The sequence below is a fragment of the Hypanus sabinus genome, chromosome 4, assembly GCF_030144855.1.
Source record: "Hypanus sabinus isolate sHypSab1 chromosome 4, sHypSab1.hap1, whole genome shotgun sequence".
In the NCBI taxonomy this organism is placed as follows: domain Eukaryota; kingdom Metazoa; phylum Chordata; class Chondrichthyes; order Myliobatiformes; family Dasyatidae; genus Hypanus; species Hypanus sabinus.
In genome coordinates, this window is record NC_082709.1 from 159,867,206 (window position 1) to 159,893,833 (window position 26,628).

Genomic DNA, 26,628 nt, shown 5'->3' on the forward strand with positions numbered 1-26,628 from the left:
GGTGGTGAGACCCTTAATATATTTTCCCATTAACAGCACTTGGTCATAGCTTTAGTCATTAGTTGACTTTTCAAATATAATTGCAGAGAGTTTGGGTGAAGCCTTTTACAAAACTAAAGCTTCCTACTTCAAAATGCTCAAAATAATCATCTTTTAAAAAGTTGCGAGTTAGATTTGGTGAGGAAAAATGGAAGGAAATTAAATTCACCTTCCTCAGAACAGGGCAGTTCCTTCCATGGTTTCTGAATTTTTATACACAGAATGTTGGCTGCTGTACTATACTGGCATAACTGCAAGAGACTGTACCAGACATCTGTTGGTGTCACCTCACACACCTGCACCCCTCCATCCAATGCTTCCCAGCATATAGTTCACAGATTGTATTGTTGGTTGGTGGTGCCACTCCTGCAAAGGTTTATCAGAAACAGATCAATGAGCTCTATCTTTACAAGGTTATATTATTAAATAAATTATTAAATAAAATTCATGTCCGCTCTCAGCTGCCTAAAAATTTATTTTGGTTATTATCAACATAAATTGACTAGAATTTCTTTGCAAACTTCTGAACACTCACCATTAACACAGAATATTCACCCTCTCCCTTCCCCATTACTGAAATATCACTAACCTTGGTAAACAAGGTCCCAATTTTGCCCTAGTCTTTTTAGTTGCCACACAATCCTATTAGAATGTGTCAAATCAAATTTTAAGACCCATGTCTCTAAAATCAACCCAGTTATCCATGTTCTTTGTGAAAAATAACTTATTGGACATCAGGAATGATTTTTAATGATATGAAGAAATCTCTTATCTTGAATTATTTTACTATTTCAATTGAAAGATGTCTTCAAGGAAAATTATATGTAGTATTATATTTATTTATCTTCAGTAAGTCTAATTGCAACCATTTTATTTTTAATTTTCCTAGTTCTTAATATAAAATAATTGTTTTCCCTTTCTAAAATGTCTTCACATTTTCATCTTACAGAGTATGAAGTTGTATCACAAATGCAAGGTCCTGACAACAAAACAGAGAAACTTGTTACTGTTACCAATCAAACCCACGCTGCAGTGGAAAATCTCAAACCAAACACTAGGTGAAAAAACATGTTTTTATTCTTCACAGTTCCAAGTAACAAATTATTTTCTTTTCCATTCAGAGTTCTGAGAATATAACTAAACCTCAGTTGTCTGTTTATTTGCATAAAAGATTACAGCCAATTGAGAAAATACTGCATTTGATTTTTCTTAAAGGAGGCTGTAGGGGACCTGCAAAGCTGATGTTTGGTAATCTTTGAGCCAGTTAAAGATTCTTAAAACAATTGCTATGTCAGTTATCAAGGCTGTTCATACAGGTTGGTATTAAAGATAAACGTTTAAGTTTTCATGAATGAACCTTCTTCAAAGCAGAGACATTGGTCAAATATGGCTTTCTGTTGGAATTCAGGCTTGAAGAATAGGGAAAACTGAAAAGTATTACTTGTGGTGGAATAGACGTGATGGGGCAGATAGCCTGATTTTGCTCCGACTTCTTATGGACTTATGAAATTCTCCTGGGCAGATCGAAAACTCATTGCAGGATTTAAGGAGAATGGACTCTGAATGATCAATAGCTTAAGCGTTGTGGACATGGTGAATCCAGATTTGAACCCAAAATCCTGATCTCGCTGAGTAATTATTCAATTTCCACTCTTCCCTACCTTAACAAAATAATTTACAGTTATATACACCTAAGCTTGTTTTTAGTGTGCTAACTCAGAAACAGTGGCTTTATGAAACAAGTTATGAAATTTTAAAGTTAATCTTTAAAAAGATTTAGTAGCATCATTACTCTGCTATATAAAAATAAAAATAGTGAAATGAATTAACCATCTGTTAACGTGAATAGATTACCTGCTCCCAAAGTTTAACATATGATCAGAATAATTTTCTATGCTCCCATGAGTGCAGTTTGAAATATTGTTACAAAATGATAAAAGCATCATATCATTTGATTATGGTCTCTTTGAAGTAGAAATGTTATTAAACATCTCCAGATGGAATTACACATACTGGTTGACCTTTTAGCCCACTCCCACCAATTCATCCTTGTATACAAATTATATCTAGTCTGTAGCTCAGTAATATGAAACTGACGCGTTGTCTCTAATGTTACTGTGGCAAAGTCACTGACGGGCATAAATGATTCTATTGCACAGGAGCACAGGGCACATTTTCAGCAGAGCCAGAAACCAGAGCTAGGTGTTTCTCTCTGGATACATCTATGTGCAGTTAACTTCCTTCTCAAGCACTATCATAACCAGGATAATCATTGCACTCATGTTGCAAAAGGTTCTTAAAAGCAAGAACTTTTGAATAGCTTATGTTTCATATTTGCGTATCTTGTATCTGTTAGAAACAATCAGTAGAGTATCATTGTAGAGATAATTTGCAGTAATAAAAAATTAATCTTCAATTGCAAATCTCCCCAGGATTAGCTCCGATGCCATTTTTCAGAAAGCTATTTTAACAATAATTTGGGAAGATGCTAGTTTATAAGCTTTCAAAATAATACACATAGACCCTGGTGTTCTACTTCCTGAGTGTGCACTGATGATCATAGCCTTAGTACTTACAATTTATTTGGCTTTGGTTAGTTCTGGTTAAGAGTATGGCCTGACTTATTTCATTGTTCTACTGAACCTAATAGATTTAATTTCTATAATTATACAATTATATAAAATTGACATAATTTCAAAAATTTGGCAGCACTGTGTAATCAGCAAAAGGTACAGGAATATTTATAATCTACATAGAAATACAATGCAGTATATAGAAAAATTAATATAGTATCAATAAATAGATGTGACAAAGGATAAATCAGCATATAAAAAGATATTAGTGCACAGATCCATAGAAAGTTGAATCTGAACTTCAAATCAGTGATTTCCTCAACAGTGGAGGAAAAGGTTAAACTGGTCATTATGGTATTAGTTACATTTTCCTCCCCATTGTGGTAACTCCCTGATGGCATGGTTGTCTAAGTTGCTTGAGTTGTTATCATTTGACATTATTGATCATGTCACTTAGCAAAAATTACAATGTGAGCTCCTTATGTAGTGTGATAAAACTGTCTTGGCGGACAAATGAATAATTCCAGGACTTAGTGTGATCTTCATTTGGCATTTATGAGGTGCTTTTGTGAGGTGTGGCCCTTACCCTGATGCTGAGTTCTCAGTCATTGATCTCATTCCATCCTATGTGTTCATGTTTGCAAAATTGCCCCTCAGTGGTTTCCAAAAACTACTTTCTATGTATACAAATATGCTAATCTGAAAATATGTAATGTTTTAATTGGTTGGTCTAGTCACCATTATATTCCCATAGATTTTCATTTTGTTTGAATAGAATTTTTAAATACTAAAATATATTCAGGACATCATATTTAGAGGTTAAGTTCCCTGAAAATGTTACAGTGTAGTTACATACTAAAAACAGGGATCATGTGTTCTTATTTCATTAAGCAACTTTCTGACCCCAACTGGAGTCTACAGGAGTTGCAGATTAATCTTCTGGGCAGTATTTCAAGAAAAGAGAATTGTTCTGCCACAGTCTCGTTTGCCCTGAAGGATTTTACAGAGTCCTCTCAGCCAAAGCCTAACATTAACAAGAGCCAGAGGTTGTTTTTCCTGGCATTTCTCACAGAAAGGACACTTCTAATGTATTCACTAGCCAATATTTACCACGCACTTTTAACTTACTACTCAAAAGTGCCACGTGAGGTCAAGAAATTAGAGTTGAGTAGAACCAAGAGGTAATGGTGTGTTACTGGGAGGTAAAATTAATGATGAAAGCTGCTTTATGTCCAATTAGAGCTAGAAATCCTGTCTAATTCCCTTAATTCCCTGTGGGATAAAGATATACAATCAGTATCTTTCTATGAAAGCATCAGTGTTCCAAATGTATGAAACTCATGAATAACAAAACACTATCTAGTCACTGAGTTTCCCTTTCAGGAAGAATAGAAAGGCTGTGGTTCCAATACTGTGGCTGAACAAATAGGCAGACAACTTGCAACTGTTCTTGGAATGAACTGAGTCTTTAAAATGTTACAAATGTACCAGAAGTTTAAAGCAGGACCAGGGTAAAATGCACTAAGAGCTGGAGGAACTCAGCAGGTCAGGCAGCATCTATTGAGGGCAATAAACAGTCAACCTTTGGGCTGAGACCCACCTATTTATTCCCCTCCATAGATGCTGCCTGGCCTGCTCAGTTACTCCAGTATTTCCAGCATTTGCAAAATCTTATATGTCCAGGATAAAATACCAAAAGACCATGAGACATATGAGCAGAATTAGGTCATTTCACCCATCACGTCTGTGCCACCATTACATCATGGCTGATTCATTATTCCTCTTAGCACCAATCTCCTGCCTGCTCCCCATATCTCTTCATGCCCCTACTAATCAAGAATTTAACAACCTCTGCCTTAAATATACCTAAAACTTTGTCCTCCACAGCTGCCTGTGGCAATCAATTTCACAGATTCACCACTCTCTGGCTAAGGAAATACCTCCTCATCTCAATTCTAAAAGGACGCCCTTCTATTCTGAGACTGTGTCCTTTGGTCTTAGACTCTTCCACCATATGAAACACCCTCTCCATATCCACTCTATCAAGGCCTTTCACCAGTGAGGTCACCCCTCATTCTTCTGAATTCCGGTGAATATAGCCACAGAGCCATCAATAAAAATTAAGCCTGGAATAATTTTTATGAACCTCCTTTGAACCCTCTCTAGTTTCTGAATGTTCTTTCCATGATAAGGAGCCCAAAACTGCTCACAATACTCCAAGTGAGGCCTCATCATTGCTTTATAAAGTCTCAAAATTACATCCTTGGTTGTATATTTCAGTCATCTTGAAATGAATGATAACATTACACTTGCTTTCTTCACCACAGACCCAACCTGTAAATTAACCTTCTGGGAATCCTGCATAAGGACTCCCAATTCCCTTTGTGTCTCAGCTTTTTGAATTTTCTCTCCATTTAGAAAATAATCTTCACTTTCATTTCTTCAACCAAGGTACATAACCATGCACTTCCCAACACTGTATTCCATCTGCCATTTCTTTGCCCATTCTCCTTATCTGTCCAAGTCTTTCTGTAGCCTCTCTATTTCCACAAACTTACCTGCCCTTCCACCTATCTTCATATTGTCTGCAAACTTTGCAACAAAGCCATCAATTCTATCATCCTAATCATTAATATATAATATAAAAAGAATCGGTTCCAACACAGATCCCTGTGGAACACCACTAGTCACCAGCAGCCTATATCCCCACTCTTTGCCTCCTACCATTCAACCACTGCTTTATCCATGCTAGAACAATCCCTGTAATACCATGGGCTTGTAGTTTGTTAAGTAGCCTCACATGTGGCACCTTATGAAATGCATTCTGAAAATCCAATTACACAACATGAAGTGATTATCCATTGTCTATTCTGCTTGTTATTTCTTCAAAGTATTCCAGCAGATTTGTCAGGCAAGAGTTTCCCTTGAGGTAACCATGCTGACTACAGCTTATTTTATCATGCACCTCTAAGTAACCTGAAACCACATCTATAGCAATTGACTCCAACATCTTTCCAACCACTGAAGTCAGATTAACTGGTCTATAATTTCCTTTCTTCTGCCTCTCTCCCTTCTTGAAGAATGAAGTGACATTTGCAATTTTCCGGTCTTCTGGAACCTTTCCAGAATTTAGTGAATCTTGAAAGATCATTACTAATGCCTCCGCAATGTCTTTAGCCATCTTTTTCAGAACTATGGGGTGTATACTATCTGGTCCAAGTGACTTATCTACCTTCAGATCTTTCAGTTTGCCAAGAACCTTCTCCGTAGTAATGGTCACTTCATGACCGCTGACACCTGGAATTTTCACCACAGTGAAAATTGATGCAAAATACTTATTCAGTTTGTCTGCCATTAATACCTCTCCAGCATCGTTTTCCAGTGGTACAATATCCACTCTCGCCTCTCTTTTACACTTTATGTATCTGAATATATTTGTACTGGTTTAGAATCTTGGCTCCTGATGAAGCGTCTCAGTCTGCTTATTTCTCTGCATGGATACTGTCTGATTTGCTCAGTTAATCCAGCATTTTTGTGTATTTCTCCTGGCTCCAGCTTGACCCCTATTGGATTTACTCTGGCACTTTCACAGGAATGTCTCCATAAGACAATAAGACATAGGAGCAGAATTAGCCCATCAAGTCCATTTCATCATGCCTGATCCCAGATCCCACTCAACCCTAAACACCTTCCTTCTCGCATAATCTTTGATGCCCTGACCGATCAGGAAACTATCAGTTTTCACTTTAAATATACCCACGGTCTTGGCCTCCACAGTTGTCTGTGGCAGAGCATTTCACAGATTCACTACTCTCTGGCAAAAACAAATTCTTCCTTACCAGAGAGCTGTGCCCTCTAGTTCTGGTCACCCCCATCGTAGGAAGCATCTTCTCCACATCCACCATATCTATTCCTTTCAACATTCATAAGTTTCAATGGGATCCCCCTGCATTCTTCTAAATTTCAGTGAGTCATGGCCCAAAGCCGCCAGACTCTGCTCATATGTTAACCCCTTCATTCTTGTCATCCTCGTGAAATCCCTCTGGAGTCTGCAATGTGGCGACCCACTTCCCAGCACACTCGAACCGGCTCACAAAGTGGCGCGCACCGGCATTGAGGCCGGTCCCAAAGATGGCGCCAAGCCTGCTTCACCAGCAAGGGGAAAAGCCTGCGCGCGGGACGGGACTGTGAACTACAGCATTCTCGCCCGGGGAGGGCGGGAACAGGAAGACATTAAAGCGAGGCTGCGAAGTTTGAATAAACCTCTTTTGCAACTACAGCTCACCGACTACGTGTCGTTATTTCAGCATTGCGTGTAGCACACCGCTATAATTGGTGACCCCGATGGCCCAAACGATATTTGGACCGGAGATGAACGACGCTGCATCTGTTCATGCAGTTTCATTAAAACTGCCAAGCCTCTGGATGCTGCGACCTCACCTACAGTTCCAGCAAGCAGATGCCCAATTCCGCATTCGGCAGATAACGTGGTGAGCTCCCTCGACCAGGAGACAGCCGCCCAGGTTGAGAATTTGATACAATCAGCGGACGGCAAACACACAGAATTCAAAGGCTTGCTCAAAAGGACTTTCGGACTCTCACGGTGCGAGCGAGCTGCCCGCTTACTGCACCTGGATGGTTTGGGGGACAGGCCACCATCGGCTTTGATGAACAAGATGCTGTCCCTGGCCGGAGGACACAAGCCCTGCCTCATGTTTGAGCAGGCATTCCTGGAGCAGCTGCCCAAGGATATATGCCTGCTGCTGTCCAACGCGAATTTCAGTGACCCCCGGAAGGTGGAGGCCCAGGCAGACGTGCTGTGGAAAGCCAAGAAGGAGAGTGGGGCATCCATCACACAGATCACCAGGCCACGCTCCCAGCAGCAGACCAGACCAGGCCCAGAGCCCACTAACCCCAGAGGCAGGGGTGAGGAGACCAATGAACAATGGTGCTTCTATCACCAGCGGTGGGGCGCAGAAGCCTGCAGCTGTAGCCCACCCTGCAAGTTCCCGGGGAACGCCAGGGCCAGCTGCCGCTGATGGCCATGGCGGCTGGCCATCAGGATAGCCTCCTGTATGTCTGGGACAAGCAGTCGGGACGCCGCTTTTTGGTCGACACCGGTACCAAGATCAGCGTCTTATCTCCGACGAGTTACGACACCCGCAACAGAGAACCGGGTCCCACCTTGCGGGCCGCGAACGACAGCCCAGTAAGGACCTACGGCACCCGTAAGGTGCGGCTACAGTTTGGCTCCAGCCGGTTCACGTGGGACTTCACACTGGCCACCGTAGCCCAACTGCTCCTGGGAACGGATTTTTTGCAAGCTCACAGCCTACTGGTCGACCTGCCAAGGAAGAGACTGGTCCACACTGAGACCTTTCAAACGTTCTCCCTGGGTGAAGCCTAGTTGCCGGCCCCACACCTAGACTCCATCACGCTGTCCGACAACAACTTCACCAGAGTCCTGGCAGATTTCCCATCGGTTCTGGCGCCGCAGTTCACGGCAGCCATGCCCAGAGACGGCATACAGCACCACATCCCGAAACAAGGACCACCCCTCCACATGCGTGCTCGAAGGCTTCCCCCGGACAAGCTCCGACTGGTGAAGGAGGAGTTCAAGAGGATGGAGGAATTGGGGATCATACGGCGGTCTGACAGCCCATGGGCCTCCCCCCTGCACATGGTGCTCAAAGCAACAGGAGGCTGGAGACCATGCGGCGACTACCGCAGGCTGAACGAGGCTACAACACCGGACCGCTACCCTGTGCTGCACATTCTGGACTTTGCAGCAAACCTGCAACGCACGGATCTTCTCCAAGGTAGACCTCATCCAGGGATACCATCAAATCCCGCATCCGGACAATGTCCCCAAAACGGCTCTCATCACCCCATTCAACCTTTTCAAGTTCCTCCGCATGCTGTTTGGCCTGAAGAATGCCGCACAGACGTTTCAGCGGTTAATGGACGCGGTGGGACGCGACCTGGACTTCGCTTTCAACTATTTGGACAACATCCTCATTGCCAGCAGCAGTCATCAGGAGCATCTGTCCCACCTCCATTAACTCTACGCCCAACTGAGTGAATACGGCCTAACAATCAACCCGGCCAAATGCCAGTTCAGGCTCGACACCATCAACTTTCTGGGCCACAGGATTACTAAAGAGACGCGGTCTGCCATTTCCCTCAACCCAACACAATCAAAGGCCTTCAGGAATTCTATCTATTCAGGCCTTCAGGAATTCTATGGTGAATTTCTATCACCGCTTCCTCCCTTCAGCAGCCCGAATCATGCGCCCCCTGTTCGCCCTGATGTCGGGTCCGGGCAAGGACATTATCTGGGACAAAGAGTCCGCCGCCGCTTTCATTAAAACCAAAGAAGCCTTGGCAAATGCCGCGATGCTAGTGCACCCCAGAACAGACGCTACCGCCCTCACAGTGGATGCATCTGTCACGGCAGTCAATGGAGTGCTGGAACAACACATCGAGGGTCGCTGGCAACCCCTGGCGTTTTTCAGCAAACACCTATGACCACCCGAGCTCAAATCCAGTGCTTTCGACTGCGAACTGTTGGCGCTATATCTGGCAATCTGGCATTTCAGGTACTTCTTAGAAGGTAAGTTGTTCACGAACCACAAACCACTTACCTTTGCGTTCATGAAAGCATCTGACCCCTGGTCATCCTGCCAGCAGCAACATCTGTCCTACATCTCCGAATACATGACGGATGTCTGGCATGTCTCGGGAAAGAACAATGTTGTGGCGGACGCCCTCTCCCGCCCTAACATCCAAGTCCTGTCCCAGGGGTAGTCTTTGAAGTGCTGGCAGAGGCGCAGCAGGCAGACGAGGAGATCCCTAGTTACAGAACAACAGTGTCCGGTTTGCAGCTCCAGGACCTCCCCGTAGGCCCAGGTGTGAGGACCCTACTCTGTGACATCACCACCGGCCAACCCCACCCCCCCCCCCGTCATCCCGGCAGCCTGGCGGCGGCATGTTTTCAACTCCATTCACAACTTAGCGCACCCCTCCATCAGGTCAACCATCCAGATGGTAGCCAACAGATTCATTTGGCACGGACTCTGCAAGCAGGTCAGTGAATGGGCCAAAACGTGCATGCACTGCCAAACAGCCAAGGTGCAGCGGCACACCAAAGCCCTGCCGCAGCAGTTCCATCCCGCCCACCGGCGTTTCGACCACATTCATGTGGATATCGTGAGCCCCCTGCCATGGTCGCGAGGAGCGCGGCACCTCCTGACTGTTGTGGACCAGTTCACAAGTTGGCCAGAGGCGGTCCCGCTCACTGACACCACTTCCGAATCTTGCGCCCGAGCACTGATTGCAAACTGGGTATCTCGCTTTGGTGTACCGGCCCATATTATCTCCGACAGAGGCTCCCAGTTCACCTCCAGCCTGTGGTCAGCTATGGCCAGCCTTTTGGGGACATAGCTGCACCACACAACTGCCTACCATCCACAGTCGAACGGACTAGTGAAGCGTTTCCACTGTCACCTGAAGTCGGCTCTCATGGCCCGCCTGAGAGGAGCTAACTGGGTGGATGAGCTTCCCTGGGTCCTGCTCGGAATCCGCACAGCACCCAAAAAGGATCTGCACACCTCGTCAGCCGAGTTGGTGTACGGCGCACCCCTGGTCATCCCAGGGGAGTTCATACCAGCCCCAAGGGGGCAAGAGGAAGAACCCGCAGCAGTCCTGGGCAGACTACGCAAGAGGATTGGTGACCTGGACCCCATACCCACTTCACAGCACGGGCAGAAGCCGACCTGTGTACCCAAAGACCTGCAAAACTGTAAGTTCGTTTTTGTACGACGGGGGGACATTAGGCACCGCTACAGCGGCCCCACAAGGGGCCGTTTATGGTGGTCAGAAACAACGGGTCCACATTCGTGCTGGACATTGGGGGAAAAGAGGAGGTTTTCACAGTGGACCGACTCAAACCGGCCCATGTGGACTCAGCTCAGCCGGTCGAGATTCAGGCACCGCAGCGCAGAGACAGACCTCCCAAACAGAGTCCGACCCAGACTGAGAACATTGGGGGTTGTATCGCCAGTTCTGGGGGGGGGGGGGGGATATGTGACGACTCACTTCCCAGCGCACTCGAACCGGCTCACAAAGCGGCGCGCACTGGCATTGAGGCCGGTCCCAAAGAGGGCGCCAAGCCTGCTTCACCAGCAAGGGGAAAAGCCCGCGCGCGGGACTGGACTGTGAATACTCTCCCCCTACAGCATTCCCGCCCGGGGAGGGCGGGATCAGGAAGGCTTTAAAGTGAGGCTGCGAAGTTTGAATAAACCTCTTTTGCAACTGCAGCTCACCAACTACGTGTTGTTATTTCAGTGCTGCGTGTAGCACACCGCTACAACACATCCTTTCTGAGATATGGGGTCCAAAACTGTTGACAATACTCCAAGTGTGGCCTGACTACTTCTTATAAAGCCTCAGCATTATCTTCCTATTTTTGTAGCCTAGTCCCCTTGAAATGAATGACAACATTGCATTTGCCTTTTATACCTGAGAGTCTTAAATGAGGATTTCTAAGTCCCTTTGCATCTCTGAAGTTTGAACTTTCTCCCCATTTAGAGAATAGTCTGTATTTTTGTTCCTTTTACCAAAATGTGTTATCATACATTTCTCAACATTGTATTCCATCTGCCACTTTTTTGTCCATTCTTCCAATTTGTCTAAGTTCTTCTGCAATCATAATCCTTCCTCAGCACTACCTACCTCTCCACCTCTCTTTGTACCATCTGGAAAGTTTGCCACAAAGCAATCAATTCCATTATCTAAGTCATTGACAAACAATGTGAAAAGTAGTGTTCTCAATATTGACCCCTGAGGAACCCTAATCACTGGCAATCAACCAGGTCACACCTGCCTCAGAGGAGGTCCCAATGATCCAGAAATCTGAATCCCTGCCCCTTGCTGCAATTCTTCAGCCATGCATTTATCTGCCACCTCATTCTATTCCTATACTTACTATCGTGTGGCACAAGCAGCAATCCTGACATTACTACCCTTGAGGTCCTGCTTCTCAACTTTCTTCCTAACTCCCTATATTCTGTTTTCAGGACCTCCTCCCTTTTTCTACCTATGTCGTTAGTACCAATATGTACCACAACTTCTGGCTGCTCACCCTACCTTTTGAGGATATTGTGGACGCATTCAGAAACATCACTGACCCTGGCATGTGGAAGGCAAACTACCATCTGTGTTTCTTTTTCACACCCACAGAATCACCTATCTATCCCCTTAACTATAGAGTCCCTTTTACTGCTGCCATCCTCTTTGGTTCCCTACCTTCCTGAACCACAGGCCAGACTCAGTGCCAGAGGCATGGCTGCTGTTGCATCCCCTGGGTAGATCGATACCCCCGCTCCAACAATCCTCAAAATGAAGCACTTATTGTTGAGAGTGATGGCTGCAGGGGTGGTCTCCACTATCTGACATTTTCCCTTCCCTGTCTTGACAGTCATCCATTTATCTATCTCCTGTAGCCTTCGGGGTGACTACCTCCCTGTAGCTCTTGTCTATCACTTCCGCAATTTCCGTAACAAGCCAAAAGTCATCAAGCTGCAGCTCCGGTTCCCTAACATGGTCTCCAAGGAGCTGCCTCTTAATGTACTTGGTGCATATGTGGCCATAGAGTAGGCTGGAAGTCTCCTGGAAATCCCACATCTGATTCCCAGAACAGAACACTAGCCCTGCAGGCATACCCCCTATTCTTTCAAGAGTTAAATAAGAAATAAACTTACCTACTTACCTCGCCTCTGCCTGTTCTTGCTGAAGCCTGTTGATTCAAAGCCTTACCACTCTGATGATGACCGCTTCACTAGACGGTACCTATGGAGATTGAGTTCTTCAAGTTCAGCTCCAGACCTGCATGGGAACACTTTTACTGTGTCTCTACCACTGTCCAATCAAAGACTCTTGCTGAAAACTGGATGCTTTTTCAGCTCTGCTCCAGACCTGCGCGGGAATGCTTCTACTGCATCTGTGCTGCTGTCCAAAAGACCTGCAGTTTTTAAAAGCAAGCTGCTTTTCAACAAGATTCATGAAAAAGTCAATGGATAAATTCACTGTAATCTAGGTGATTGTCTAAAGTACAGATTAGGCAGAAATTTAGTATGTCTTGGGTGAAAAGCAGATCATAACAGAGAGTAAATAGAACTGGTCACAGAACTTCAAACTACCTGAGCTAAAGCAAGTTTTTTTTTAATGCTTCTTTTGAAGAAATGAAGGATCTCATTGTCATCAGTGCACTATTTTTAAGTTCTATGCTCAGATATTTTCTTTAAAATTTTTCTATTTTTTCTGGTCCAGATCTCACTCACCAGGCTTTTTCTCACAACTCCCAGTGGCCACACTACTTTGTTTGGTTGCAAGGACCAATCCTGTTGACCCTCAATTTCTTAGAATCCTGTAGCATGACATCAGCTCAGTGGGGCCATGTGCAGAGAGGCAAGAAATCCCACCCCTGAACTGTTACACAACTTTTGTGAGCTAGAAAAGCTGGGAATGGAGTCTTATCTGCTCTGAAAGTTTTCATTGTTTTTTTTTTCTTTTCTCTGACATCCAGAAAAAATTTAAAATAATTAAAATAAAATTGGTAGTTAAAATATACTCAATAATTTAAAAAGTTAATAACATTTATAAACATTAGAAACATTAAACTATTCAAAAATTACAGACCTGCTCCTTTGCCTCTGATTCTTTGACAATTCCTGTTGAAATTGGTGGCTGAAATCTTTCACCAGGTTTGATGGGGCAAGTGATTAAAAAGATAACTTCTCAGAGGTCCCAGCAAGAATAGGCTCTTCCACTGCATATGGCCTTTTGAATCTCTTCATAATTTCCCAGTCTTGGGCTTTTGTTAACGAATGTACCAACATCTAAGAGTTAGATTTCAACAGGTAAGCACCGGTGGTTTTCATCAATCTAAGCAAGAGTATCTGTCTCTGTTGTTGCTTTAGATTCATCAGCTGCATGGAGAGAGGGAGCCTGCTACATGGCTAATGGCTTGCTCTTCATATCATTCTGCGTGGCTTGCATAATGGCTTGTGTATCATGTAGACAGCTGGAATGCAACATCTGTGGTCGACCCTGACCCACAGAGGTCCTCAAGCAAGAGTCTACCCAATAAGCTAGTTGATGTTGATCTCTGCCTTTTATATGAATGTTATGGATAAGCATTTGATTATTTTCAGTTTTCTTTGAATTACTAATCTAGGAATATTTCAATTTGCTGCCTCAAAGATCCATGGTTAATTAGATAAATGTAAATTTAATACAGACATTTTTAGTTAATCTTGGTGTGCTATTTCTGAACAATGGTTCAGACCCCAGATAGCAGCAAATTGCCAGTTTAAGCACTCTTTTTTTTACCCTACTGCATGGAAATCAATGCCTTTAACATAAGTAATTCTCATATCCTGGTTTCCATCAAAATCATCATTCATATGGGCACACTTGGATTAAAAGACTTTTCCAATATTGGGTCTCTAAAGCATTCCTGAGAAATAGCATGCTTAGATGAAAAGACTGTGTAGATAATCCTAAAGTAATCCTAACAGTCATGCATAACATATTGCTGAAAAATTGCTTAGTTTTAGTGGCCTTGAGATTTGATTTCTACATTGTTTCCAAAAGAAGTCTTCACCATGATTCACAGTTAAACCTTCACTGGCTTCTTATTAGTTGATACATACTTCGCTCTGAACAAAAAGGATTCTCCTCTAATGCCAATATTCCATTTCAATAAATATGTTATTAATATCTTTCTCCAGCATGAGGGAATCCCAAAATGTGGATACAGTTTAAAAATAACTGGCTGTTTGGTGTCAATATAAGATTCTTTTGAAGAGAAAGGATCTTGCAGACCAAGCCATAAATCAAAGTCATATTTTTAATGTGTTTCTTTGGTGGCTTTAGTGGATTGCCCAAGCAGATTTGGCTTAGAAACCTGCAAAAGATGTATTCCTCTACCATTTGGCAGAATCATCTATCCCAGATAAAAATATTTGCTCTTTAGTAGAATACTTGCAGCAGTCTGTTGCAACCTGTGAAGGGCTTACAGTCTTATCAATAAATCTGTCATTGATATTTACAATGGAAGCTTCCATTACTGAAGCCATTTCCTGGATGAGTTGTCTCAGTGTTACATTTTGATTCTCCAAAACATAAAAACTCATTAGAAGCAAAAACAGCAGAGCCAGGTGACAACTTGAGTACCTTTGTTTTTACTTTAGTGAGGCATGTACGTTTGACGTGGCTGCATAGTGACATATGCATTTATGGTATCTTACATATAATCCATGATACATTCTATATATAGCAGAAGGCTTCATCAAACAATTAATTTACAATGTTACTCAAATATTGATGGTATCCATTATTCTCGCAAGACCATGGATCTGCGCCTGGAAAGTCTTGCAGAATGTCCTCTCCAGGGCACAGGCCTGGGCAAGGTTGTATGGAAGACCAGCAAGTCTCTCCTCTCCACGCCACTGATGTTTTCCAAGGGAAGGGCAAGGGTTGTACAGCTTGACGTCGCAGGAGTTGCCAGAGTGAGGTTGAAGGCAACGTCGGACTGCCTTAGGGACTCCAGCTCCAGATTTGTCCTCAGGGTTTACTCCCAAAGACTTTCCCATGAGTGGGTATGGCTGCAAGGCAACAGAGGTTTGAAATCAGAGTTTCCCTGTCTTAGATGGGCTGCCTTCCCAGGCTGACGAGCTCCATCTACCCGAAGCACTGGTTTTAAGGTGCCAGGACCCACCTTCACCCCTTCTCCTGTCAGTAGAAACAGTTCCGCCAGGCTTAGAGGCTAAGCCACATGAGAAGGCCAGGAGTGGGACTTGATTGTCAGAGGCTATTTGCTGTGAAGAGCACTTTAGGTAGTGGGAGCTTGTCCCCACTACCACTCCTTGGCTTGACAATACACAACACTCCTCCCTGCTTAGCTATAAACTCCACATCGATAGAGAATGCATCTCAACTATATACTCAGTATACTATGTAATATAACTACTAGAGATAGACATCCACAGCATAGTAAACTTTAAATTGTCCCATTTCAGCCTAAAGATTTAATCACTGTGGAGGCTTTCTTACTCTGGTGGGATAATGTCTTTTCTAACAAGGAAGATCACTCTGCTTGGCAGATGAGACTTGTGGCTTCTGTGGCCTCCTCTGTGGTGTTGTAGGAATTGATTTTGAGGCCGTAGGAAGTGGTTCTGACAGCTCTAGATACATTCCTTCTGGATGTGTTGGCAACCTGAACAGTGCATAGCAAGCTTCACTGAAAGATGTGGATAATAATGTGTGAGTACGATATCCTTTTCCTTTACCTTCTGTAAAAGCACCGCACACTGCTTTGTCCATTGCATTTTTTTCCCTGTCTGTAGTAATGAGTTCAAGGAGTGGAGCACAGTAGCCAGGTTTGGCAGGAATCTGTTAAAGTCATTGATGTATCCTTAAAAGGACTGCAACCGTGACACATACTTTGGCCTTCGGGCATCTACCACTGCTTGAATTTTCTCTGCACACTTGTGTAATCATTTAATGGTGTGACCACAGTAATTGATGATTGGTTTAAAGAATTCACACTTGTTCCATTGTGCTCTGAGCTCATAATCTTGTAATCTTTTTAATACTGTATTGAGGTTTTGGAGATGTTCCTTGTCATCCTCACAGATAACAATGTCATCCATGACAACCTTCAAGCACCTGGTCCATAGCTTTCTGTCAAAGTGCAGGTGCAAATGTTACTACAAAAATAAGGCTATTAGAGTGATAAAGCCTTTTGTGAGTGTTTATGGTGATAAACACTTTGGACTCTTCTGCCTTCTCCATCTGTAGGTAGGCTGCAGATGTCCACTTTGCTAATCTGTTTCCCCCCAGTTATCCTCTATCCTGGGCAGTTGATCTACTTTCAGAACTGGTTTGATGGTGGCCTTTCAATCACCACAGATCCTGACTGACCCATTCTTCTTGGTTACTGGGACTCCATACCCATGGACTGGGCTCAAATTTGGAAAGAATTCTGTTTGCCTCCATGTAATTTAGCTCACTGGCTACTTTATCGAATGGAAGAACTGGATGGGCTCTGTAAAATTTGGGTGTGATGTTTTCATTTAACACTATTTTACCCTTGATATATTTCAGTTTTCCAGTGCCATCTGTGAATGCTAATGTGACATTCATCCAGTACCTTTTCTAATTCATTTTCAGTTGACTCTATTGCAGGGGATGTGGCATGCAAATGATGGAAGGATCTCCAATCAAATTGTGGTTGTTCACCCTCACTTTTGTTCCTGACTGCAACTCAATTGCATCTCTATCTGCTGTTTCCATTGATACAGCTATTTCAACTACTCTTTCAAATGTAAGTTGTGCTTCAGGCTACGACCACACTAGACTGGATAAATCTGTAACCAAAGCTTTTTCTCTTCGCTTTGACCCTCCGTCCACACTGAAACAGTGTTCTCCTCTCCCGAAAATGGAGCTTTTCTAAAACACCCTCCAGAGTGTGTAAATTTGAAAACGGTGATTGGGCAGAGCAGTGTGGATGGGGTAACCTGGGGTAAAATGCTGATGTGACATGCCGGAACAGATAGTGGTGGCAGCGCAGCATTTCATTGTTTTCTTGAATGCAACCCCCACACAACCTAACAATTTCAGAACAGACGGCAACGAGACTGGAGCCAAAAGAGTTAGAAATGTACTCACCAAATACTTTGACCCATAACTTACTGAATAAATAAGTATACTCACTTTGCCCTGTTTTCTGTCCTTGCTTATATGAAGGTGCTTTACCTATTTATGCAAGTACTCCTCTAACAATAGATGTGTAGCAGCCTGCTGTTACATTGTATGGAAATACAAGATAACACTGATGCAGACATGTTTTATACATTTAACAAAGCGCTTTATTAATGCACCTTACAGAGTTAGTCAGTTTTTCAATGTTCATCGTCAGCCGGGTCACACTGTCCATGAACTCCCTGTCGGTTGCCTTCATACGCTCCAGTATTTGTTTTTTTTTTTTAGTTTTAAGTCCTCCTGCATGAAGGCCAACAGCTGTCCATTGTTTGGCAATTTCCTTTTAAGTTTTTCTAGTCTGTAACTGCACAAACACGCACTTCCACGGCGAGATTCGACAGCAAACATGTCGCTTGTGTTCTGTAGATGTGTCCTGTACATACCCAGTAGGAGGAGATTCGCCCAACTACCCATTTTAATGTGGACGGAGGTATTTTCAAAAATCCTTGGTGTGGACGCCTATTGTTATTATGCGTTTTCAAAATTATCCGGTCTAGTGTGGACGTAGCCTAATCAATTAGAGGCTGTTTTGGAATGCTTTCTTGTAAGATTCCACAAACTAAATGATCTTTTACTGCATCATTGAGTCCATCATTGAACTGACAATGCTCAGACAATATCTTCAATTCAACCACTGAAATAGAGTCCTGTTCCTTTTGATTACACTTATAATACATAAAGCATTCTGCAATCAACAATGTTTTCAGTTCTAAATGTTCCTGTTTTGCTTTCACAATGTCAGCAAAGACCATTACGGGTGGTTTGGCTGAAGGAGTCAAGCTTATAAGCAAACTGAATGCCTTTAAACCTAATGCACTCAGCAAAACTGGTACTGATTTCTCATTGGCTATTTCATTTGCTTCAAAATACTGCTCAATTCACTCAGCACACATGAGCCAGTTATCCATTGGACAATCAACCTTGTGTATCTTTTTGATGAAGCTGGCCATTTCTGCTTTTGTTTAATTTATGATTATAATTACCTGGTACTCACTGTTTATAAACCTGTGAATTTTGACCATTTTTTAAAAAAATGTCCCATGCTTCAACAGGTAGCTAGTAATCTCTGGTTTGTTTTAAAATTTCCTTGTCACCACTGTTATGTTTTGTAATTCTAAAACACAAAACTAATTAAAAGCAAAAACACAGCCAAGAGATAACTTGTGTACAAGAATGTAGACAGAACTCTCTCTTGGCTATATGCAAACAATGGATTTGGCAACAAAAGGACACCTATTTTGTTCTGAGTTGATGTTCTTCAAAAAAAAGTCAGTTGAAAATATTTTATTTTCCCAGCAATGGCACCTGTTATGGTCTGCTAGGACGTAGCAAAAATGGCTGAATTTATTGTACAGTACCTTTTGTAAAAGTACTTGGGCATAGAAATTTTCTACCAAAAAATCTCCTAAATTAGTAGAGGGCCTACTACAGCCAATCACTTTACAGAGAATTTAATCTAAAGGTTTGAGTCAGTGCATCATCAGTCTAAAATTTTTGCAGGCTTGTCAAATTTTAAGTAATGTTTTTATAATTGTATTTTACATTACAATAGAACATAGAATGGTGCAGCACAGTATAGGCCCTTCAGTCCATGGTGTTGTACTGACCTACACAAATCCCACGATCAATCTAATCCTCTCCTACACAGTCAGTAATCCTCCACATTTTTCCATCCATATGCCTATCAAATGTTTGCATTGCATCAGTCTTTACCACCAACCCTGGCAGTGCGATCTAGGCACCTACAATTCCCTGTGTAAAATAAATCCTACCTCTGACATCTCCCTTAAACTTCACTCCATTCATTTTAAATGGATGTCCTTTTCTGCCCGAGGAAAAGGCACTGGCTGTCCACTTCTTGTAAGCCTCTCTTAACTTAATATGCCTCTATTGAGTTGCCTCTCATTCTCAGACTCTCCAGACAGGAAAGACCTAGCTCGCTCAACATTTTCTCATAAGACATGTTCACTAATCCAAGCACCCTCTCTAATCTCCTTAGCACCCTCTCTAAAGCTTCCACATCCTTCCTATAGTGAGGCTGCCAGAACTGAACTCAATACTCCATGTGTGCTCTAACTAAAGTTTTATGGAGCTGCAACATAATCTTATGGCTCTTGAACTCAGCCCCACTGAATAACAAAAGGCCAGCATGCCCTACATCATTTGCACGGCAGCTTTGAGGGATCTGTGGACGTGGACCCAAATGTCCTTTTGTTCCTGTGTACTGCTAAGAATCCTGCCTTTAAACTAGTATCCTGTTTTCAAGTTCAACCTTCCAAAGTGCATCACTTCACACTTCTCTGATTGAATTCCATCTGCCACTTCTCCATTTAACTCTGCACCCTGTCGATATCCCCATGTAATCTGTGACAACCTTCCATACTATCCACAACACCTCTAGCCTTTGTGTCATCTGCAAACTCTCCAATTCATCCCTCCACTTCCACATCTAAGTCATTAAATAAAAAATTACAGTCTAGGTGGCCCCAGAACAGATCCCTGTGGAACACCATTAGTCACTGACCTCCAGCCAGAGTACTCCCCATCTACTCACATCCCCTGCCCTCTGTGGCCAAGCCAATTCAAAGTCCATGGAGCTGGGTTTCCCTGATCCCATGCATCATGACTTTCTGGATAACCCTTACATGATGAAACTTCTCAAATGCCCTACTGAAGTCTATATGCACCACATTTACCACTCTACGTTCAGCAATTTGTTTTATCACTTCCTCAGAAAAACTCAATTGGATTCTCACAAGGCATCCCTAATAAGACTATGTTTCTCCAAATGTTCTTTAATCCTACTCTTAAGAATCCCCTCTATTAGTTTGCTATAAGATACACTGGTCTATAATTCCCAAAATCGTGTTCCCTCTATTTTTTTACAGCTGCGTGGACCAACCATTCCTATGAGTAAGAAATTTTTACATGGCCTGAAAACTGCATGGCACTTTAGTAAAACATTATACAAAAGGAAGTTCTAGCTACATGGGAACATTTCAGTTACTGCATGGCACCCATGTAGCCTAAAAGGAACAGTGCCCAGGATTATAGCTGTTTCTTTTCTTGAACACCATTATTTAAACCTCTGGTACCACCACTGTGGTCAAGGAGGATGCAAAGGTTGTTGTCAATGCCTCAGCAATTCCTTTCCTTGCTTCCCATAGCAACTTGGCTTAAATCCAGAGACTTGTATATCCTAATGTTTTTAAAAAGCTCCAACTCTGTCTCTTTCTTAACCTCGACATGCACATTAACCTGCTCTATACTAACCTCATATTTGTCAAAGTCCTCTCCCTGGCAAAGTATTCTTTAAGAACTTTCCCTACCTCCTCTGCCTCTAGGCACGTTTCCCCATTTATCCCTGAGCAGTCACCCTCCTGTTCTTCACATACCTGTAGATTGCTTTGCAGTTTTCCTTAATCCTTAGTCCTACTCAGCAGGGCCTTCTTATGCCCCCTTCTCACTCGCTTAAGTCCCTTAAGGTCTTTTCTTGTCTGCCTTATAATCCTCAAAATCCTGTCTGCTATTTGCTTCCTAAATCTTAAACTGCTTCCTTCTTCCTTTAGACAAAATGTTCCACTTCTCTTGTTAGCTTACAAAATGTCAAGAAACACTAAGTGACAATTTATTTTGAAGGTGTAAAATACTCTTCCTAATTTGATGATTCTCCCCATGATTCATGTTCAATAGTGTCCATTAGCAACCAGCAATCTTGGACGCAGAGCAGTATATCCCTAATCCTAGTATGTCCTAAAGTACTTTGCAACCTGTGAATTGGTGTTAAGGTGTATTTGTTCCATAACAAAATGTTTTATCACGTCTTAACTGAATGCAAGTGTTGCCTATTTGCATTTGGTGGCATTTTCTAATCCAGGTGGCTGTTACCTGGCAGGAATTGTGTGTGTGTGTGTGTGTGTGTGTGTGTGTGTGTGTGTGTGTGTGTGTGTGTGTGTGTGTGTGTGTGTGTGTGTGTGTGTGTGTGTGTGTGTGTGTGTGTGTGTGTGTGTGTGTGTGTGTATATATATATATAAAATAGAATTTTAATAAAAATGCTGATGAGTATGTCAGGAGTCAAAGTCAAAGCAGGTTTATTATCAAAGTACATATATGTTACTATATGCTACCTTGAGATTCATTCTCTTGCATGCATTTACAGAAAAATAAAGAAATACAATAGAATTTATGAAAATCTATACAAAAACAAAGAATACTTGCCTTTAGTTCAAACATTGTTCACTCACCTTAGCTGGTACTAACCATAAACTATAACAATATACTTATCTAAATCAGAGTGAATCTAACCTAAAAATATTCAATACTCATTTTTTGACATTAAAATAATGCTGTAGCTATTCCTAATATTGTTTGTGAAAGCTATGTAAAGCACTAGAATTTCATTTGTGAGGTTCATAGAACAGCACCATTACATTCCTTTAATAATGCTGTATTGATACCAGTATGTTGCAACTTTTTATATATATTTGTCGGGTTCTAGTGCAGCAGATGTGGTCTTTGTAGCCAGTTTTTGGAATTCGAGAACAAACTTCAGACAGAGTTTTGATTTTGAATGAATTGGTGCTGTGATGACAGGAATGGGGTAGAATGGTAGTTCCCAAAGGGTCTTAGTAGCTGGACAGGCTGATGAGGAATTGTCCCTTCATGCAAGGAGCCAACAGGTTAACACCAGGATCAGAGCCAGGCACTCCTTGACAGGATATTGCCAGAGAGGTCTCTGAAGGCTTGCATAATGGATAAGCATACTATTGCAGGGAAAATTAGTTTGTTTCTGTAGGCTGAGGGAGAAATAAATGAAGTCTTCTCTTGGAGAATGGAGATTGAGTGACTGACCTAATACAGCAGAAATCAGCAAACTCAGAGATCCTGGACCCCAATTGGCAAGGAGACCAAGGCTTGCAATCAAAGGAAGCTATTTGTGTCTGTGAGAATGCAGTTTTTAAAAAATGTTTGCCTTTAAATGGTACTAAATATGATCTATAGTTTTTCATCCTATTTGTGGGAATCTTACGCTGGAATAAAGTAGTTTGGAGAAAGAAATTTCTGCCAAAAAAAAAAGAGGAGGCAAATTCACTAACAGGTGCTGAGTCTCCCAGAAATGCATACAGAATCGCTATACATAGCTTTAAGGCAATTTTCAACCCTCAGTGTTTGGAGTTATGTGGACAAAGTTTTAGGCTCATCAACTAATTTCTAATTGTACAGTTAGACTAAGGAAATGAGTCTGTGTTTGAAATCTATACAGGTAAGGTGTGCTATGAAGAAGGTTAGACCAGTAAATATGTACATGTCTCTACAGGCCTGCTGGTAAATGCACATTCCAAGAATGCCATGGGAGCAGATATTTGCTTAAAATTATTTCTCTATCATTTCAACATGTATTAATACCATTGTTATCAAAAAGGATCTAGCATTTTCCTTGCATATACGATAAATAAACTCTTCTTGGGCTTCCAGCCAGGTACAGATATTGATTATAACTGACATTTCGATGACAAACTCTACTATCTTCTTTAAGGATAATGGATATGTCTAGTCCAGTGGTATTAATATCCCCATTGTCAGTTCTCTCCTGTTTGGTTAATCCTCATCCAGTCAGGTTTCTGCTCTCCCATCTTGTTTACAATCGGATTCCAGTTCTTACTTAGAGTGCTACCTTCATCTTTTGTTAACAATTCTTTTCCTCTAGTTTTATTTCAATGGCTTCTTTTACCTAGCAGTCCCAAAAGCCATTAGTGTGCTACAGTGCTTTAGTTTCATATGTTGTGTTTTGGTAGCAGAGCACTGCATTCTCAATTGCCATAGGATTGCCCTCAATGGTACAAATCCAAGAGCAGAAACCTGATTAGATGAGGACTAACCAATCAGGAGGGAATGGAACACAGAGGTATTAATACCATTAGACTAGACATGCCCAGGCAGCATCCCTAAAGAAGATGGCAGAGTTTGTCATCGAAACATCAGTTAAAATTGATAACTGTACCTAGTTGGAAGCTTCATAAGAGTTTATTCACCATTGTTGTCTTTTACTAAGATATTCAATAGCTTCTTTATCAATGGAAATACAAGCTTCACAACCACATGACAGAACATGACACCTTTTGTGTTCCCTGCGAAAGGAATGGTAGTAGATTGCCTTGATTTGAAACTATGGAAGGTTAAGGAATATTGATAAAGTTATTCAGAATCATGAAGTGTTTGCTTTAAAATCTACGGGATTTTAAGAATAAATACACAAGGCTGTGTGGAAGGATCAGGGAAGTTTGTTTAATTAAAAAGCTCTTTCAAAAATCAGAAAGATGGGTTAAGTGGGTTCTTTCTGCACTTATCCTTGTTTTAAAGGATGTATTTACACTTTTGCTCTAAAAGAATATCTCAACATTATGAATGCTGACTTAAGTTGTTCACTATTTTTAACTAATACCAATTGTCAGATTTCATGTAAAGCAATTATAAATGAAGACAAATCGGGTTTACATTTGGTAAGTGGATTTGCATGTCCTGATGCAGGATATTGACCCAAAACATCAACAGTTCCCACATGTGCTGCTCAACCCATTGAGTCCCTTCAGTAGTTTTTTTGCTTCAAATTCCAGCGTCTGCATTTTTCAACAGTACTATATGGGGAAAATTTCATTGTTTTTGTGTGCTTGCTGTTCCCTTGGCAGAACATGATTGTGCATAGGGAAAAGAATATGCTTAAACAGGAAGCCCTGAAAATCAAACAAAAGTAGTTCTATGAACCTAGAGTTCTTTTGTTTGCTCATGGGCATTGTATATTAGAACTAAGGAATGATAGATTTTCGTCAGAGGAACCAAGATGAACTCCAATTGTTTCTATGAGTCTACAAGAATATCTCATAATGGAATACCAGCAAACCTGTTCTTAAGATATTACTTGTATTCACAAATTACAATAGTTGTATTTTGGGGTTATTCATAGAGTCTTAGAGAAGTACAACACAGAAGCAGGCCCTTCAGCCCATCTAGTTCATGCCAAAACTATTTAAACTGCCCATTCCCATTGATCTACATCGGCACAGTGGCCCTCCATACTCCTACCATTCATGTACCTATTGAAGCTTGTACTGGCAGGTCATTCCATACTTTCACAACCCTCTAAGTGAAGAAGTTGTCCCTCATATTCCCCTTAAACTTCTCACTTTTCACCCTTAACCCAAGAGCTCTGGTTGTAGTCCCATGCAACTTCAGTGGGAAAGAGTTTGCTTGCATTTACCCTATCTGTACCCCTCATAATTTTCTATAATTCTATCAAATCTCCCTTCAATCTTCTGTGTTCTAAAGAATACAATCCTAACCTATTCAATCTTTACTTATAAGTCACGTCCTCCAGACCCGACAACATCCTTATAAATTTTCTCTGTACTCTTTCAAACTTGTTCACATCTTTCCTGTAGGTAGGTGACCAAAACTACACATAATACTCCAAAATAGGCCTCATCAACATCTTATACAATTCTAAAATAAATGTTCTTGAATGGATTTTAGAGTAAGCATGGAAGATCTGTGATTGCATTGGATTTGAGTTAAGAAGTAAACTTTCAGTCTGAATTTTTTCCGAAGTACAATTTAAAAAGGCAAATGCAGATTCATTTTTGTTGTTCTGAACAGTTGAGTAGAGTGGGTTGTTCTTAAGAATAACTAAATAATTTTTTATGTTTATTAATGTGTTTGCTGCCTATATTTAACAGCTATACGTTTTCAGTGACACCTACAAACAAACATGGCAGAGGCCCATCTAGTGACTCACTTCCTTTTGTTACTGAATCAGGTAAGCAGATATTTCTAATGGAAGTATGGGGAAACTATGAGATTAATTACACCATGCTGATCTGTGTCTTAACCTTTAGCTACCTGCCTCACTTCCATAACCTCTTGTTGACAAGTCTCAAGGAAAATTATCAATATTAATTCTGAAATCTATAATTCATACTGCTGGTTGCAGGGAAGGCTGGTGAGAAAAGGATGAGAGAAGAACTACTATTTTTTAACTGTAAAGAAATGTTTCTTATATTACCTTTCAATGGCTTACCTTTAATTGTAAGAGTCCTTAATTATAGATTTATGCAGAGGAAGTAACTTCTGTCTGTTAACATAATGCTCTTAAAATCTACATATCAAGACCAACGTGGTAAGTATGTTGGGGAAGATAGGACCACTCAGATGAAGGAAGGAATATGTGCTTGAAGGTGAGGTCTAAATGAATGATTTGCATCAGCATTTATGAAGTAGGAGGGTGTGACAGTCATACTAAAATGCTGGAGTCTCTTGAAGGACATGAATGTTGCCCCAGTGCCTACTATATCCCAGGTTATTCAGAGAAGCTAGAGTTGAGAATGCTGGGACCATGACCAATATTTCATGGCAAGGTTCTGGAAAACTGACAAGTAGCTATTGAAATTCCATTATTTAAGAAAAGAAATGGGTATAATCGTGGCAACTTTAGACTGGTAAGTCTCACATAGATGGTAGAAAAGTGATTTGAGGATTGCTTGGGACAGAATTTATGAACACTTGGAAAGCCATGGTGTAATTGGAGAAGATGATTACTGTCTTACAAACTTGATCGCTTTTTTTTGAGGAAGTGATGGAGATGGTTAATTAAGGTCAAGCTGTGGATATTGTGTGCATGGGTTTAGTAAGGCACTTGTTGGGATTTGTCATGGGAGATTCATCCAGAACATTAAGATGCATGGGATCCAAGGTGACTTGGCTATTTGGATTTGGAATCGGCTTGCCCATAGAAGACAAGGATAGCGGTCGTGGTGAGTTATTCTGGTTGGAGGCCCATGACTAGTGGTTTTCTACAGTGATCCACATTGGAATCTCTGCTGTTTATGATATGATTTAGATGGACAGTTAATAAGTTCTCACACATTACAAGATTGGAGGCATTGTGGAAAGTGCAGAAGATTGCCAAAGGATACAGTGGGACGTAGATCAGTTGCAGATATAGGTAAAGAAATAGCAGATGAAGTTTAATCTGGCCAAGCGTGAGCTGTTGCAATTTGGGAGATCAAGTAAAAGTCACAGTACACAGAGGACTTACTAGGGATCCAAGTGGTTGCACAAATTGATCACGTGGTAAAGAAGGCAGATAGCATTCTTGCCTTTATTAGTCAAGAAACTGAGTTCAAGAGAGAGGTATTTA

General features: G+C 41.7%; 1 protein-coding gene across 1 annotated transcript in view; it reads left to right on the top strand.

Moving 5' to 3' along the window:
• LOC132392185 (target of Nesh-SH3-like) overlaps positions 1-26,628 on the top strand; it is a 108,425-nt gene that overhangs the window by 62,743 nt on the left and 19,054 nt on the right. Inside the window, exons 8-9 of the mRNA XM_059966029.1 lie at positions 989-1,097; positions 25,169-25,248. Coding sequence (XP_059822012.1) covers positions 989-1,097; positions 25,169-25,248 — 189 coding nt within the window. The remainder of the gene's footprint in view (positions 1-988; positions 1,098-25,168; positions 25,249-26,628) is intronic.